General features: G+C 29.1%; 3 protein-coding genes and 1 long non-coding RNA gene across 4 annotated transcripts; 1 reads left to right on the forward strand and 3 right to left on the reverse strand.

Annotated features, from left to right (window-relative positions):
- Nucleotides 1–350: 350 nt before the first annotated feature.
- On the reverse strand, nt 351–3,277 carry HSPC300 (hematopoietic stem/progenitor cell protein 300). The gene is made up of 4 exons (XM_015524688.2): nt 3,049–3,277; nt 2,824–2,943; nt 988–1,070; nt 351–562 (listed from the first exon to the last, which is right to left on the reverse strand). The coding sequence occupies exons 2-4, from the start codon at nt 2,939–2,941 to the stop codon at nt 536–538; spliced, it is 228 nt and encodes a 75-aa protein (XP_015380174.1). The 5' UTR covers nt 2,942–2,943; nt 3,049–3,277; the 3' UTR covers nt 351–535.
- Nucleotides 1,078–2,817, reverse strand: TTLL1B (Tubulin tyrosine ligase-like 1B). The gene has a single exon (XM_015524687.2). It carries the CDS (start codon nt 2,544–2,546, stop codon nt 1,329–1,331), a length of 1,218 nt encoding a protein of 405 aa, XP_015380173.1. The 5' UTR covers nt 2,547–2,817; the 3' UTR covers nt 1,078–1,328.
- An 11,446-nt stretch (nt 3,278–14,723) lies between the features above and the next one.
- Ras85D (GTPase ras-like protein 1) lies at nt 14,724–17,462 on the forward strand. The gene is made up of 7 exons (XM_015524727.2): nt 14,724–15,157; nt 16,019–16,067; nt 16,157–16,185; nt 16,331–16,415; nt 16,478–16,620; nt 16,824–16,984; nt 17,045–17,462. Exons 1-7 carry the CDS (start codon nt 15,127–15,129, stop codon nt 17,114–17,116), a joined length of 570 nt encoding a protein of 189 aa, XP_015380213.1. The 5' UTR covers nt 14,724–15,126; the 3' UTR covers nt 17,117–17,462.
- LOC149058301 (uncharacterized) lies at nt 14,958–15,672 on the reverse strand. Its single transcript, XR_016190261.1, has 2 exons — nt 15,493–15,672; nt 14,958–15,431 (listed from the first exon to the last, which is right to left on the reverse strand). It is a non-coding gene; the product is annotated as an uncharacterized LOC149058301 (long non-coding RNA).
- Nucleotides 17,463–19,285: the final 1,823 nt, after the last annotated feature.

Raw genomic sequence — 19,285 nt, forward strand, 5'->3', positions numbered from 1 at the left:
TCACGGAACAATGCATATAAATAGAGTCCAAGAAAAGGTGTGGTAATAATTATATGTAATTTAGGTGTGTTGTTTGCAATAATAGTGATCACTGATCATCTTCAGCCAATTTAAATTCTGGATTTGTATTAATTCCTTAAATTAAAAACATCAAATGAAATGTGTGCTATAATTGGTGAATCAACATCTTTCCTAATGATTGTGAAATACATATAGAGTAAACGCACGTTATTGCATTAGATAAATTGAAAATCTAATATTTGAATTCTTTAAAATGAATTCACTTTGTGAATGCTGTTGTCAAAAAAATGAACTCAAAGGAAAATTAATAAAAAGTATTCAACACTATGTCCGATTAATATTGAAAATTTAATATCTTAATCTTAAATCATATAATAATATCATAAATGTATAAAATGAAATTGAAATGTTTAAAAATATATACATAACTTAGACTAGTTTAATAACACTACCTTGAAAAATTTATATATAGTACACAAGTATTTCCAATCGATTTAATGGCAATATATCAGTATCATGAAAGAGTTTCTCCTTTAGTAACCTAAAAAGTAAAATTTTTTTTTTATAACTTAATATAAATTATCTAATATAGAGGTATTCAAACTGTGTCACGTCTCCTAGAGGGGGTGGAAGGGCGTGATAGTTTAAGAATGTAATGATATAATAAGCACCGTAAACCAACATTAATGTAGATCTTATATAATTAATAGAAATGTTATAAACATAGGCAAAATTTGGAGTGCACTTGGAGGGGCTTGGCCCCTTCGAAAATTTGTATTTTAATTTAAGTATTAAATCCTTTAGGGACAGATCTGTTTCATTTAAATATGTATAGCCTCTCCAAGTTAAAAAATGAAATTTCCCTATGGTTTATCTTTTGGGAATCGTCCAAATATTGTGAACACACGACAGAGCCAGGGTATAAAAAAATTTGAATACCTCTGATCTAATACAATTCATTTTTACCCGTGCTTCCAAGTATTCAATTCTTCTTTCCAGTGTAGTTAATTTTTCATTTAAAATGGCTAACCTGGATCGACATGACATATCTATAAAAAGAAAATAAATACATATATTTCACAATAAGATATTCAAAGTTAACATGTACAAAATAAGTATAATTATATGTATATTACTAATTTATAGACAGTTGACAAATTTGGTACCTTAAGTACTATTAAACCTTTAAGATTATGATTAGTACTTAAAATATTGAATAAAATTGTCATAATATTTACAAATAAAATGTTTAATATTAAAATTCATTTCACATTATTTTTATCTAGTACTAATTAATTTTTCTATGTCTAGCTCTTTCGCTTTAATCTATCCTTTAGATCAATTTTATTTGATGGTCCAGGTTTATCTTTTGCTGCTAATTCTTCATCAATTAATAGCTCGAAATTTCCCATTGCCTCTCGAGATGGACATTTATTCCAGCGTACGTCAGGAATTCCACTAGGTGGTAAAACTACACTTAACATATTGTCAATCAATTTATACTTCAAAATACGATCATTAGCTGTAGTAGATGTTAGAGAAGGAGATGCATTTACTTCAATTAACCAGGGTTTTAGATTATCATCAATTATAATATCATACCCATAACATTCAAAACAATGTCTATCATTAGCCATTATATAACTCACTGATTTTAAAGAATGAACAATCAACCAAACAATATTATCAAAAAGTGCTTCAGTTACCGCTTTTCCTCTTGTGCTTTCCAAAAATAGTCTTAAATTTTGAATGCTTAATTTACCGCCATGTATACTGTTGTATTCATCACCTTGTTTTTGTAAGGATACATTAGTCAAATGGATCAATAAGTTTTCTATATCTGCCACACTAGTGTTATATTTGACAGTACAGAAACGACAAAAGCCCGACTTAAACAAGTATGCTTTTAATGGACGAAAAGATGTGACTAAAACATATAAACGAAGATCAAATTTTTTGCCATCAATCAGTAATGGATTATCAATGTATTTAGATATAACATATGATTCCTTTATGGTAGATGTATTGAAATTATTATTTTTGCCTTCTCTAGACCATTTCTTCAATTTAGATAATTTATTAATAAGGAATATTCCAGTTCCTTGAGATTTTCCAACTGGTTTCATAATCCATGTACTTGGGCCAACCTTGCGGTATTCTTCCACAAACAAATTATAGTCTGCTGGTAATACAAATGTAACTGGAATAAAATCTAAATACAAGTATTTTCCATCTAAACGCTTGGCTAATGGACTTCCTTCTCTTTCAAGCTCACGTCTGTAACGTTTGATATTTTTAACCAACATATCTTTACGGCTGAGTTCATAATGATTAGGGAAATGATTAATCATTTGGTTGTCATGCATTCTATAGCCACTATCAATACTAAATAGACTACGACATGTTTGTATACCAGCCCAATAAAAATTCCAATCATCATCTGGGCCAACATGTACCCAACCTCGTTTTTCAAAATTACTTAGTACAACTGATCTGTCAACATCTGTACAATAAGTTATTTTCATTATACCTAATGAAAAAAAAAACTACAACTTTGAATAGAGGTTTTAATTAAAGACCAAAAGATCACTATAGATTAGAGTTGAAAACTTAAATATAGATTGATCAAACAATATGTTATAAATATATGTGTCCATGGTAACAAAATCTATAATAAAGTATTATAGAGCTTACTCAAGTAATCAAGTATGATATGGGTGCAAAATTGATTTTTGGTTAAAACGGATACAGAAAACGGTAAAATGTATAGCTACGATCAGAATAATATTATAATATGATTACCAAACGAATTGAGAAAGTCTGTAATTTTTTTTATGCTGCCCGTGATCACTTCAATGTATTCGCGATTCGCCCAGTCTTGTTGTATCTGTTTTTGAACGCCTTCTTTAGGTCCTCCCATGGCTACGATATAATTATATAATATATAATATAATACTTGAACGTCAAAATATATCAAATAAACAGAAGTCGCTAGCTAACAACGACTGTTTGATAATATTTTTTCACCGAATGTTGACTACGGACTGAGCAACTGACGCTAAAAATTGAAATGCTGATGAACTGATGTCGAAGTCATTAGTCAGCAAATGATTCGGATTTCGGTAGCGGTCCGCAAAGCTCGGTGGGTCGTAGGTGGTGGACGTACTATGAAATGCCAAACTTGCAGTGCATAGATAACTTAGATAACTCAATAACTGATAAAACTTTCCTACAGACTACAGTGCAGTTAGCAGTATTTATAAAAAAAAATAATAATGCACCGTTGCTTATCACGGTTTGTCAATGACTTCGGCCACAGAGTAGACTGTGATTAAATATTAATTTAATATTAAATAAATTGTTTTACTGGTTTACACTTTTGTCTTTTACCGTAAGTGGTAAGTTCTATGATTATAGTATTATACATTTATACCATATTTTACTGAATCACAGACTAGGATAACCTTTAATAGAAACCCACAAAATAGTTATTCCTAAGTTAATTTGTTCTAATTTAATATTCTGAATGTGCGTATTTTGTTCTGAGATAAATAACATGTGAATTAAAATATTAATTCCTCCAAGAAAAAAAAATGTTCTAGTAAGGCTCAACGTTCTTAATTAAATATTTAGTCCTATGTTGGACGTGAATACGTGATGTAAAGAATTTTTATGGGGATTGAAATCTATAGCCTCCTTAGCCCCCCCATTCTACTCCTATAAACTTCATTCCTAAATTATTTGTACCAATGGATGTTTATTACGCAATGTATTTTTCAACTTTGGAACAAAATATGTTGTCTATTTCGAAATTGCACTAAATATTTACAAGAACTTAGAACAATCATACTTAACGGAATGATAATAATTAATAATTAATTAGAAATAAAGTTTTACCGAGACTATTTTAGTTCAGGGCTCAGGCGTAGACCTCGAAACAAAACCAAATTCTTACCGCTTAGTTTACATTCTAGGCGAGAATGCAAGACCTTGCATAGATCATTAAATCTATTATCTTTAATATTGTTTCATAAATCATAATGTATAGGTAAAATCTACAACTATACATCGTGTTGTATTTTGAATACAATATTTATTTTGAATTGGTTGACCCGTCGCAGATTTAGTGTAGTGTAGATAACAGATAAGTTCTAAAAATAAATTTAGATTATTAAAATATAAATACTGTTCTATATGATATAGGTAACGTTTCTTGATAATTGAAAAAATTAGATAACAAGATATTACCTATTGCAGAGTCAACAATGGAGGTGTAAGAAACTTGAGCTTTAGATCGGTGATTTAGAGAGTTGAGAAGTTGTCATGTGTTCTAGATTTGTAAAGGGGAATAGCCAATAGGTATCAGTAGCGTGCCCAGATATGTACAAAGGGGATGGGGAATTGGGGATGTTATAAAAAATAATATATTTTACAATAATTTTTTGGCTTTTGCTAATAACAAATAAAAACTATTAAGTAATGACTCTAAAACAGCTCTTATAAGTTATATACATATAACTAATACAAGTTGTTTTCTGTAGGGAGGCAAAAAGAAGACAATGGAGGGAATATAACCACTAATCTCCCCCTCTTGAGCACGCCACTGGTAGATACAACGATTTTTCGGCTTATTGATTTTACGGTGCTTAAGAAGAAATTTGTGTTTTCGACATCCCTTATAGTTGAAAATATGATCACTTACGCAAAAGGTAAACTTGGTTAGAATTATTTTATTATTGGAAGGTGTACCTAAATGTCTAAGGGATAATAGTGATATCTTCACACTTGCAGCTGTCACCTGTGAGAAGAATGATAGTAATAGTTAGCTGTGTGTTCACTTACACAGGATTATATATACGTTTTTGGTTTTTAGTAAAATCTGTATAAGCGTTATACAGTAACCTAACCCACCAAAAGTAAAATGTTAGTAGTAAAATAAATGTTTTGGGAGTGATCTATCCCCCTCATCTCCCCATAATTAAGCCCCTGCACCAGAGCGTATCCAGGATTTTTCCACGGAAGGATATGACTCCTATATTACCCAAAAATACGACATAGAATGTAATTTTTGAAAGTGATTGATAATTTTGTTTTTACGTTTGTAACATATCAGATAAAGTATAACCCTATTTGAGTATAGAGCTTCTCAAGTGTTGTGTGGTGTAGGGGTAGGCTACTGATAATAATCCTAACGGGCTATATAACGGTAGAGAAAACTAGAAAGTATATATGGAAGTAATAAACATTTGTTGTTGCCGAGTCATCTAAGATAACATTATATAATTATTGAGGCGACCGCGCGAAAATGGATAATAAGATTTAGACGAAAAATTAAAACTATCGGGGGTTACCTATATATTGATGTAGTTGTTGCTGTTTTTACATAGATTGACGGGGCTTGAGTAAGAATAGCACCAAAATGATTTTCTTTAGTAACAAAAGGACAAGTAAATTTCTTGGATGCGTAAGCAAAATATACTTTAACCTTGATATCAATAAGACAACAAGTCAATAACCATAAAAAAAAAAAAAAAACAATTAATGAATTATATATCAGTGAAAGTATACCTCTACTCAATTTCAATATAGTAAATATACTCATAAATCAAAATGTATAACGACATTTTGAAATTCCCAATAATTTTCTAAGAACATTGTGAAAAAAAAATCGAAAAACGGTAATTTTCACGCAAAATCAAATATTGAAAAAATTGATTTTAAATATTGGCCTAACTCTAAAACAAATTACTGTAAACACATGTAATTTTCACTGAATGTCAATACATGCATTTTCTATACTTGATAAGATTTTCAAAATATTTCAAATCTTTTTGAATTATATATAGGTAGACCCAATGAGGCAATGAATAACATTTTATTGACATATTTATAGAATAAAAAATTTAAAAAACGGAAAATTTAAAATTTCTTTAAAATATTTTGAAAATTTCATATATCTACGGTAATTTATTTTAGAGTTACGTCAATAATATCTGAAATCGATTTTCTCTTTAAAACTACTGGGAATTATACCCCATTGTGATGACGAACTGATTGTTTTTAAAAATTTGATTAACTTATAAAAAAAAATAAATGTTATAATTCTTTAAAGTTATGAACAATGATCGACATAAAGTATTATGTTGAACAATTATAGTATTATTAGAACTTCTCAACATAATTTTTGTGCTTTAGTCGACGAGAAAACATTAATTCTGAAACATGTGAAGAATTATATTTTTTTATTTTTTAGTTAGTTTAAATCTTAGCAACTTTATTTGTGAAGGTTAGGTACAAATGTTGTATATAATTTTACGTTTGCGAAAGTGATTTCATAGTTTTTTTTTTTTACCTAGCTATAAAATATTAAAATGTTCTACGGAACAAATCATAAAAAGAACTGACGGTAACATGAACGATATTATAATATATTCGATTTACCTAATAAGGTTTGTACCTATAAAGACATTAATTTCGTTTGTAAAGAATTCGTATTGCTACAAAATAAAAAAGCAGGTAAGTCGTGGATGTCGCTCAGCTGTACAGTAGGTTACTGTAATGGATGGGATTAAATTTGAATGCAATGATAGGTATCATTGTATACGAAAAACGATTCTGAATGGAGATGATTTGTCAGTCTAGGATAGGTTAGGTTATTATATTTAAATATTGTCATATATTCTATCTTGAAACAAATATTTTATTTTTCAATAAAGACGCATTTTGCATAAGGCATGGTTAATCAATTAGTGTAGTTATCATGTAGTTATCATAATTCATAATACCTTATATTATCATAGATATACGAATACTTGGTTTGAGGATAAATCGTTATCATTACGCGATTTCATAAAAATTTAATATTTAAACGCTCAAAACATTTTTCCTATAATGATGCTTCGAATTTTCTCTATAGCTACTCGAAGGAAAACTTAGTGTTGTATTTTTAATCCTTAGTTATGAACACAAACAATTTTATGAATTTTGAACTACAAAATATAATTTGCAAATATTCATGGTTTTGACAAATTTTTGTCAATATTTGAAATTCAAATGCTTATAAAAATGTAATTTGAATTTCCGGTGGACATTTTTTTTGTGATAAAGATTGAAAATTTTTTAAGGAATCTTGTATTAAATTTTCAAATCTTAGATTTAAAAAGAAAATTTTTTATAAATTTATAGCTTAAAACAATTTGCGAATTTTTGTGATTATTACGTATTATGTCAAAATTCAAAATTTGAATGCTTATATAAAATTGTGACTATGAATTTAATTTATTTTTCAACTGCTATTGTAACAATATATTAAGAGCCTTGTATTAAATCTTCAATATTTTCTACCCAAAAAAAAAATTTTATCGATATTAATTTTAAAAAAAACTAATAATGATCGAAAATTGCATATACCTATGAGGCTATGAATAGTACAACATAAGTCAAAAATTTTTGAAAATTGTATGGCGGATAGAATATACTTATAAAAACATTCGGTGAAAATTTCATGTATCAATGGTTTACTTTTTCAATTACTTGCAAATTTCGTGTTTTCGACAGATTTCGTAAAAATTTGAACTATAAACGCTTATAAAAAAATTGTGCATATGTATTCTTATAATTTTTTAATCATCTTAAGGATAACTGATTGGAAACTTTGTATTAAATTTTCAAGTATTTTGATAGGGCAAAAAAAATTTTATCGACACTTCAAAAAAAAAAAAATTCAGTACAATTGAAAATTTCAGTTGCCTATAAATATCTCAAAAAAAGTCAAAATATTTTGAAAATTAAATCATGTAAAGAAAATGCCAATCTTAATAACTGGTAAAATTTTCAAGTATCTACTATACATGTGCTTTTTGAATAATAACAAATATTTTAAATCGTTTCAGGTTAAATCGTTATCGTTTCGCTATTTCGTAAAAATTTAAAATTCAAACGCATTTAAAATTTTTCCTAAAATTATGTTTAGAGTTTTCTCTATAGCTACTTGAAGGAAAACTTATGGAGAACTTAGTGTTGTATTTTTAATCCTTAGTTATAAACACAACAATTTTTATGATTTTTCAACTTCAAAATTACTTGCAAATATTCCCGTTTTCGACAGATTTCGTAAAAATTTGAACTATAAACGCTTATAAAAAAAATTGTGATTAACAATTTTTGAATTTTTTTAGCTACAATAAGAACAACTCATAAGGAATCTTGTATTTAATTTTCAAGTTTTTTTGGTTATCCAACATTTTTTTTACCGACACTTCAAAAAAAATTCTCAAAAAAGTCGAAAATTTCAGTGGTCTATAAATAAGTCAAAAAAGTCAAACATTTTTAAAAATTAAACTGTATATAGATATCACTAACATAAACATTTGGTGAAAATTTCAAGTATTTACAGTGATTAGTTTTTGAATTACAACCATATAAAAAAATCGATTTGGTCGAAAACTGGTTTTGCGTAAAAATTCCCGTTTTTCTGTCATTTTTTTTTTTGTTTTTCTCGATTTTTTTGAAAACTGTTTACTTTTGACCTCTATAATGCACCAAGGATATTCACTTTTACATCGGAAACCACCCCCAAAGTTTAAAATCGAAGCATTATTTCTACTAGTTATGCTGTACACAGACACACAAAAAAAAAAACACATACACACATCATTGTAAAATCAATACATTCATCACTTCGTTCAGAATCTAAAATGATCCGACTGGGTTGCTGCGTAAATGCATCAAATGCTTAAATTTATATTATAACTATTAATATTATTATTATTTATGTAGGTAGGTACTCACCTTTTACAGAAATAGGTATATTATAGGTACTAATTCGTACTATATAATATAGTTTTTAACAACTGAATTTTAACCTTGTATTATTATTTATTTCATCTTTGTTTGTAATATTGAGGTAATGGCATTCAATTCTATGTTAAAAATCTAATTCCTAATTCAGTACTACTAGTTCGAACCATAAAGTATCAGGTATCTCAAATACTTTGTAACCATCAGTCCTGGGCTCCTGGCAAGGTGAGTTTTTTTGACAAATATTCATTTATTTATACCTCTTTAAAATACATTTATAATATATAAATTGTTGAAGACAACAAAGTAAACTTTTCTTTTACTATGTAGGTACTACCAACCAAGTATCAAGTATTATTATAATTTTGAAACTATGTTTTGATGTTTTATAAGTCACCTGTTATAAGTATAGTATATAGAATATAGATCACATATACTCATACTGGACATTGGATAAGTGAATAGAGATATTATATAATACATATTATTTGTTGAAATTGTAAATATGTATTTTAGCTATTCAAATTACCTAGATATATTTGGATTAATCAAGTGAACATAGGCATATATAATAGAACCAGGTACTATAATTTAATAAAAAAAAATAGCGATAAATTTAGTAAATTTAGTAATATTATTATATTGTATTTAGGTTATAAGTATTCAATATAAATATTCGCATTGTGAGCATCGTGTTTTCTTAAACTGATATAGCTTTGATTTACAAAATCAAAAGAATTTTACAAATTTTAATTTTTGAGTTTACTAAAAAAATCTGATTACCATATCTTCCTAACCCATTGTCGTAGACGAATCATCCTTAGAGTATGTATTTGCCTGACTTAAATTTTAAAGTATAGCCTAATGGATCGGTGGCCGGGTCTTCGGCTTTTTTTATATGCACTTAAAAGTTTTATAGTCATATTATTACACCATACCCTAACAAATATCTATTGAAATGACGTAGGTTTACCTGAGATATAGGAAGTTAAATAACTCAAAAACTACTCATTCGAATTTTGATTTTAATACCTACGTATTTTAATACATCAAAATGTTCAGAAAAATTATCTGTTGAATAATTTACAGTTAACTAGGGGGTCTTATTTGAAAACGTGCGTTCATATCAATACAGGACACTCTTTAAATAATTCCAAGAATTATAAAATAAGGTCTTAAAGTTTATAAAGTATAGGTATTGTGCTGATTTAAAACTTTCGACCGTCATAAAAATGACAATTTTAGAGATATCAACAAACTGTAAAGATCAAAGTTGTTCAGAAAAAATAAAGCGATCAAATCCGGTCTTCAAAATAGTGCTTCCTATTTAAGATTTTTTTTATTTTACTGCGCATGCGCTGATAAAAAAAATTAAATTTAGAATTTATCAAAAACAGATGTATTTATAAGTCCTATTTGCAGTATAAAAACTCCGTATCAAATTCAGAGTCACGCGATCGAAATATTTCCTGGTTACCTTTAAAATTGAACACACGGTATAATATCAGGATTTGAATAATTAATTAAGAAAAAATTGGTGCAAGTATGGGTAATTGGTGAATCACTCTAGCTAGTAGTTATTACAATTTATAATAATAAATTAGTATGCGTATTAATGCATCATACATGGAAACATGAATTTAAATTTATATAGCCGTAGATTGTAAATTGTAATATTGTATGCGAGGTAGGTATTTATAAATATAATTAATTGTACAGCTCGGTGCACTAGAACAACGCAGGAAACGCTCTATCTATATGCGCAGTAACACTACTATTACTCACTACTCGGCTGTATATAGTAGTTGTCAAGTGTCCTTGTCGTCGAAGAGATCACTGTTGATGTGTTTAATTTGACATTTAATTATCAATCATTGCATGTGGATAAAAACGATTTTGAATTGAGAAACAGTATAGACTGTGTACTTACCTTCAGTATAATGTACAATAAGGTATCAATATGAAATATATACAAAGGTTTTAAATAGTAATATACCTATTATCTATACCTACGTAATATACTTATGACTTATCTGTTGTTTACAAGTCCTTTTTTAATAACAAAAAAAAAGACTAAAATTGATAGATGACAAATTTTTTAATATAATCATTATATTTTGTGAACCTAATCTAGAAATTCTATAGGGTAAACTAGCTTAAGATTATCCTACATTATCCCGTACCTACCGGAATAATGAACCATTATATAAATGACATGATTTTAAAATCCTGTTTTTATTTTCACACCGGTTCAGTATAACAAATTTGTTGAATATATTTTTATTACAATGCACTATGGCCATAAGTGATGTGTATTTTTTGTTGCGTAATTAAAATATTTATAAATACATATATGCTAAATTATAAATTTTTAAAAAATAATTAAATAATTATAGTAAAAGAAAAGATTGGTAATTATGCATACAGTAATACCATCGATATGTTAATTTGACAGGACTAGAGTAATAATATATATATATATATATATTAGTCCCTACTCCAACATTTTTTAGCAATACCTATGTAAAGATTTTATACCTAGTGGATGATTTGAGAGAAAAGAAGTTCAATAAAAGGATTTAGATGGTTTTAAGTTCTTTAGTGAAGTTGAGGTATAGTGACTCGTTGCTAACTGTCATGCTGCTTGGAAATTGAGATTGTTATTGAGATTAGGTATTAAATTTTGTTATATCTATCCACGGAATGGAGACAATTGTTTAAAGAAAAATGGACTGAAATGTCTGAAGCGTTCTAATATATTCATGGTTTAGGATAAACCTACTTGGATAAAAGATTTCTTATACCTAAACACGGTTCTTATTATAAACCTTTAAAGATAGTGAGTTTTTAGGTGGTTGGTATTTTGGTAATTTGTAAGAAGACGAAGCAATTATTGAGTCTAGAATTATGTGACTTTCGTTTAGATTTTAGTTGAGGAGACTATGGTCAGATACTTGTTAAAAATTACTTCGTAATCGGTAGGAATTGTGTTACTATATTTAGTTTAAATGGGTGACATAGCTATACCTATTTCTAGGCGTAAAGAGAAATTTATAAATTATGACTTGGTTTTAGATTCTGAACGAAGTGATGAATGTATTGATTTTACAATGATGCGTGGTTTTTTTTTTGTGTGTCTATGTACAGCATAACTATTCGAAATAATGCTTCAATTTCAAACTTTGGGGGTGGTTTTCGATGTAAAAGTGAATATCCTTGGTGCATTATACAGGTCAAACGTAAACATTTTCCAACAGTTTTAAAAAAAATCGAGAAAAACAAAAAAAAAAAATAACAGAAAAACGGGAATTTTTATGCTAAACCAGTTTTGCAGCAAGTAATTTTGAAGTTGAAAAATCATAAAATTTTTTGTGTTTATAACAAAGGATTAAAAAAATACAACACTATGTTTCCATAAGTTTTCCTTCAAGTAGCTATAGAGCATACTCGAAGCATCATTATACGAAAAATTTTAGGTGCGTTTGAATTTTAAATTTTTACAAAATAGCGTAACGATAACGATTTATCCTCAAACGATTTTAAATATTTTTTTTTATTAGCATTTGAAGTTCAAATATTGACTTCATACATAAAAATTACGACAATGTTCAAATTATCTTAGATAGAAATTCATAAAAGTTTTTCTTTTTAAATCTAAGATTTTAAAATTAAATACAAGGTTACTAAAATATTTTTTAAAAACGTTCAGAATCGTTTTTCGTATACAATAATACCTATCATTGCATTCGAATTTAACCTACCCTAGTCAGAGGTCCACCCCACCCCTTAATATACAGCAGAGCGATACCCACTTACCCGCTTTTGTTGATTTGTATCTTCCAAAATTCTAACGGTTGGATCAACATTACCATGGGGTTTTGGATATATTTGGAGACATTTTTTGGGTCTTTATTAGAAGCTAAGATTATTTGATCATCGGCCAACATACCAATGGATGTAAAATGCAATTTTGGGGTATAGACGGTATAGTAAGCAAAAATTAAATTTAAAAAAAAAATGCAAAGTCGCTACCTTGAGGAACTTTAGGTCAGTATAAGATTTAACATTGATTAGCAGTTTTAAACTCAAATACCAAGTTTTTCAGTAAGATATTAAGGGGAGATCGAAGGAGATAACATGGAGTAGGGAGAAACTTTTTTAACTTCAAAATAGAACCCCGAGCGGCCCGAGCCACATCCAATTAGCCATGTGCCACATCTAGAACAACTACGCAAATGGTTGAGAGACTGAGAGAAGTATAAGGGACAAGTTTTTAACAATAATGCTTTGAGCAACACTGTAACAACGTAAGTTAAAAATTTGAATAAATTGATCCCATTTTGCAGAATTGTAAACATTGTTCTATAGATCAACAATCAGCCCAGCATAATGCATAGAGTAATAAATAGTAAGTTGTAGTCAATGACAAAACCAAGGTAGATTTATTATATAAATCATATATAAATAAGTTATATATATAAATCCACTTTGGACAAAACGTTAACAATTTATCATTGCGAGATTGAGTCATTGTCACGATTTAAGATTACAGGTTGCACAACTACCTATGTTTAATACATAGATAATAAGATTATCTATGGTTTAATAGCGTCCCGCAGCGACTTTAAAAATGACACTATAAAACAGCTGTCAAAAATAGAGCATTAGCGCTCCCGGTGTCAAAATAAGCAAAACGCCTATGTTATTATTATATTATTATCTATTTCGAAATTTTGCCTCGCTTTTTTTGTCATTTGGTTCAGCTTCTGATTTTATACTATTTATTCTATTATTATACTTGAACTTGGAGTTGAATACTTTATTTTATGTATAACAATAAGTAAAAGACATAATCTTATATAATAATTTAAAATAAAACTAATTTCCTTAGATAATAATAACAATTTTCCCTACATGTGGCTACATATTGTATATCTTAAATCGTGGTCATTGTTACTGGGTAGAGAAGGAATGTGCGTTATTGTTATCTATTCTGTGATATTGGTGTGTTATCATTTGATGGGACCAGCAGCTAACCAGTCGTTAGTTCGTTATCGTTACCTGTGTGCCAGTGTGACACGAACGGAAAATAGCAAACGGCAATCGGGCACGAATACACGAATCAAACGTTTCTCACAGATTTCATCTCACGCACATCACCGTACTCCACAAATAACTTATTGAACTTTAATTACTAAATACTTAGTACCTACTACTTAATACTTATTATAGACTAGAGTATAAATATAATAATATTATATTTATATTGATAGTAGGATAAATAAACATTACAAACTATAGGTAATAATTAATAATTATACAGTTATAATAAATACAACTATATAAAGTAACAACGTTGACACTTGCCACCAACCACAACATGTCGATATCACGTCGTCGTCAACATTTCGGGTACTAAGTAAAAACTAGAAACTGTTTGTGGGTTTGCGGCATAGGATAGGTTGCAGTTGAATAAGTTTTCGTATTGTCACTGTCTAGTCGAATGAATTTTTTTTCCCCAATTCGATGTTTTCGGTTTTTCACAAGATAAGTGATTATGTCAGTCCGAATTGGTAATAAAACAAACATCAAAACGAATTAGTTGAAATAGCTGTATGTCTGTATCCAATCGGCTGGCGGATCGCGGATGCCGGATACAAACTGGTACTTGCCAAACTGACACCCGTCGCAGACTCACAGACCACAGTTGTTGCACACTTGCACGACAACGGTATTTTAAATTTTTTGATATCAGTCATCAGATATTCAGATATATCATTACGTTATCAATGACGAAGACCACGAAATACGGATAACGAGTTACGACGGTAGACGGCCGACGACGACGACGATTGGGACTGCGACGCGCGCGCTGAGGAACGTACATAGCGGACAGTTGGACAGGCTGCGTGCGCCGTACAAAAGATGGCTGTGCTGTAAACAAAAAATAAATAAATAAATGTCACGCCCCTTTTAGAGAATAATAATAAAAAAAAAAGAAAAGAAAGAAGGAAAAAAACCAAAACACCTTTTTTTCCATCTTCACTCTTCGCTAATCGGTACTCATTACGGTCGGGGTGTGTTTTACGTATTTTTTTCCGCGATATTGTCGTTACCCGTGATTGTTGTCGTTGTTTCCGCGGTACAAGTCGACGCTGTCGTCAAACCGAACGCTACCGCCGCCGACCGGTGTAGCATCGCTCGGGACCAGTGACCACCGACCACAACGCCGCACAAGAGCGCCCTTTGTCTAGCTCTGCTGTTGACTGATCAGACGACAACGACGAAGACAAATAAAATAAAATTATGACTGAATACAAACTGGTCGTCGTCGGTGGTAAGTAGTTGTTGCACTACCCACGGACGTATAGTGATTGTATGTGAGCACATCCTCAGCTTACGTCAATCGCCAAAAGCCCTGAAAGAGTGTAGGTATCTTTTACGGACCAATGTACCCGGCTTCCATCGAAATTGCACGACTAGTTCTGTGTGGATGGCCATCAGTTGGCGTTTTGCTGACCCTTGACAAATGCTGTTAATGTCTATTAGCCTGTGGTATTATGTGTTTTACTTATGCTGATTTCAATTGGAGCTTTCCTCCACTCCGGTATCTATAAATCAAAAATTTCCCTGTGCGATTTGACCAGCACACTCGATAGAATTCACTCATACATTACCCAAGTGTACCTATTTCATCCACACTAATCTTCTATGAGCCTCTTAGAGTTTGTAGATCTGTTGATCAATTCCTGTGTCTTATCTCTTAACATTTTTGAGAACAAAATTTGAAAAACATTTTTATCCTTGATTCTCTTTTAGGTTTTAAGTTTTTTTCTTGCAATACTTAATACATTCTTTTATCTTATCAATTTCACAAAATAAATTTGGTTGTAGTCATTGGCTAGATTTATTACTTTTGATAACCATTTAAAAGTATCAGAATATTGAATATTTGTATATGTCAAATAATTTATAATCTCTATTTATGAATAGGTATATAACTAAACATAATATATATTATTCAGTTCCATGACCTATGTATACAGCTTTCTGTGTAATTACAAACAATTTGTACATTTCAAAAAAATATTAAATTGAATAATTATTACTATTACCTATGCCTTAAGTATCTGTATCTAAATTACTATTTTATGTTATAAATTATTCTTAATGCATTACTTGACATTCTGTTTTCCAGCTGGCGGCGTCGGTAAAAGTGCCTTAACAATACAGTTAATACAGAACCAGTATGTTTTAATTTCTTTAATAACCATAGTTTAAATATCTTACAATTATATTAGTTTAAAGTTAACTTATGAGTATATTTTTTTTTCAGCTTTGTGGACGAGTATGATCCAACGATTGGTTAGTTTTATATTAGTTTTTATTTTATTTAGGGAAACTTAAGTAGGTAATTACCTTTTTGTTTGTTGATCATTTTTTAGATAATGCATTTTATATACTTTATTCAAACAGAATTTTTATTAATGATTTTACTGTTTATTTTCAGAGGATTCTTATCGTAAACAAGTAGTAATTGATGGAGAAACGTGTCTACTTGATATTTTAGACACGGCGGGTCAAGAAGAATATAGGTAAGTTTTTATTTTATGCAATTTATGAGTACATGAAGTTAATAATATATATATTTTTATAGTGCTATGCGTGATCAATATATGAGAACCGGTGAAGGTTTTCTTCTTGTATTTGCTATTAATAATACCAAATCATTTGAAGATATCAGTAATTATAGAGAACAGATAAAACGAGTAAAAGATGCAGAGGATGTCCCAATGGTTTGTAAGTGTCAAGTCATCATTATTTAAACTCTTATTATGATAAAAATTATCAATACCTTTGGAATCATGTTTATTTATCACAATATTTAAATTTTGAATACGCTCAAAGTATTATCTATTCAGATGTTTAGATTCTGATAAATGATAAATTGTTTGAAATATGAATTTATTAATTACCTCCCTTCAATTTACTTTAATTTTCAGTGGTAGGCAATAAGTGTGATTTACAAAGTAGAGCGATAGATGTTAAAGCAGCATCTGATTTAGCTAAACAATATGGTGTACCATTTATTGAGACATCAGCTAAAACGAGACAAGGTGTCGATGAAGCGTTTTACACTTTGGTTAGAGAAATTAGAAAAGATGTAAGTAGTCATTTAAAAGTGCATATGGATTAGTATTATAATTATTTATTAATCTTATAGAAAGAACAAAGGTTGCGAGAAAAACGTAAAGCGAAACCAAGAAGGAAACGCAAGCACTGTTACCTCTTTTGAATATAAGTGAAACAAATGGAATTTTTTTATTTAAATTAAAAAAGGACCGAACAAGAGTGTCCTCGTCGTATTTTAATTAATGTTAACACACTTTAGGCTCAGGAAAGTGTGTTTTCATAATTTATAATATTGTTCAGTTAAAAGCATGTATTGAATATATTTATTTGAATGATAAACAAAAAAAAAACATAATAACTTTTGGAATCCCCCGATCAATAGAAATTTATGTTCAAAGAAAGAACACTATACAGAGGACCCCTTTAACAAGCTGACATCTTGTTTTGAGATCCGATTTTAATATTACTATTTTTATCGTCTTATTATTAATAAAAATTTAAAAAATATATATTTTTAGTGTTATTCGATTATCTAAAATATTTTCCTGCCCCAATTATTTTTCTCAAAATCGTGCTTCCAGTATTCATAGGAGCTATTGATTTGTGCATAGGCTTTACTACAATTTATTATTATTTTCTTAGTCAATAGGTATGTGATTTTATTGTTTAAGACAATGCTACACGGGTATTTATTGTCTCTGTTTCACAAATGTGTTATGTACCAAGTTAACTCTCCACAGATCACGTTAAGCTTCAATAGCTTACAAATTAATGTATATCAACATATTATGAAACTTAATATCAAGAACATTAATATCTTTGTTTGTTTGTATGTGGGTTTTTTTATGATAGTTAAGTTTTGCATATGTAATATAATGTAAATTAAAAATGCTAATAACTGACATAAAACCTGAATTATAAAAAAAAATACCATATTCAACACAAATAATTTTCCATCAAGTCTTGTAATAAATTGATTTACTCTAGTTTTAACTATCAAAGCTAAAAGTGATCTGTTGAGAGTGAATTTACTAAATTTGTTCTTGCGAGACAAAGAAAAATGTCTGTGTAGCGTCCACTTTAAGAGGATACTATACTCATATGCGTTTTTTCCATCCTACAAGTGCTTACCACAGCAAATTGAAGTTCTAAATAATTTGTTTATGAGAACACTACATCCACATGTGTTGTCTTTGTCTTACAAATATACAATGTAGAAGAAACTGTTGTGGAAAGGATTGAACTCTCAGGTTCTAGTAATAGTTAAGACTCTCATCGATATAGTTGAGAACATTAGCTTTGAAATATTCTTTTTAATTTTCTTGATATCATCACTCATACGAAAAAAAATATTATCATTTCAAAATCCATTAATTTTGTGTGTTCTTCAAACTTGAATAACTTTTTAGTTCTGATATCGAAAAAAATAAAAACTATTTTTCACAGCCAATGTTTTTATGGAGTGATCATTTTTTTTATGAGTACCATCTCAGTTTTTACTAATCGTATATTTTTAAAATGGAGCAGTACATGCGGGTGTAGCGTCCTCAAGAGGATTTTAGCATAATATTTGTTTTCTCTCTATAAGGTATGGTTTTCAAGGTACAGCTAGTTGTGGCTGGCAGCAGCAATGAGCTGAAACAACTGCTTTGCTATGGAACAACATTTTAGTTGCTGCTGCCTTACAATTATGTTGGTCCCCAAGCAGTATATAATTTGGCTGATCGCACAGCAACTAGTCATGCTTGGAAACTGTATCATCAGACCTATGCGCAATGTAGATGAAATGTATTTACATTATAAAAATGATATATGGTACCTATGACATCAGTTTTAAAGTTTTATTGTTATTTGACTTAATATGAAACGTTAAAAATAAATGTTGTAATTTAAATGGATATTTAATTGTTTAGAAACAACATTTAAACAAATCGATACATCATACATTAAAATAGGTGATTTTACTCATAAGATCACTGAAAACCATAATAAAACGAATGATTTTGCTTATGTTGTGTGTGGGTCAGAGAGAAAACTAAGGAGGTGCTGACAACCTCTGAACTGTTAAGTTTAATTTTAGAGTAAATTGACTTATTACCAAATTTAGAAGTAAAAATATTATCTTATGAACAACATAGTTTTTTTTTTTTTTTTTTTTAATATTCAAGTGGTTATAATGTTGTCAACTGTTCACTTATTAATCTTCATTACTTATTTAAAATTAAAACATTTAAAAAAACCTATGTGATTCACTAGGATAATATTCTTACTTCTAAATTTGGTAATTGGTTAATTCATTCATAAATTAAACAATAGAATTCAATGAATTATT

Source organism: Diuraphis noxia, unplaced genomic scaffold (assembly GCF_037042655.1).
Source record: "Diuraphis noxia isolate RWA-SAM2 unplaced genomic scaffold, SU_Dnox_SAM2 contig0002, whole genome shotgun sequence".
Lineage (NCBI taxonomy): Eukaryota > Metazoa > Arthropoda > Insecta > Hemiptera > Aphididae > Diuraphis > Diuraphis noxia.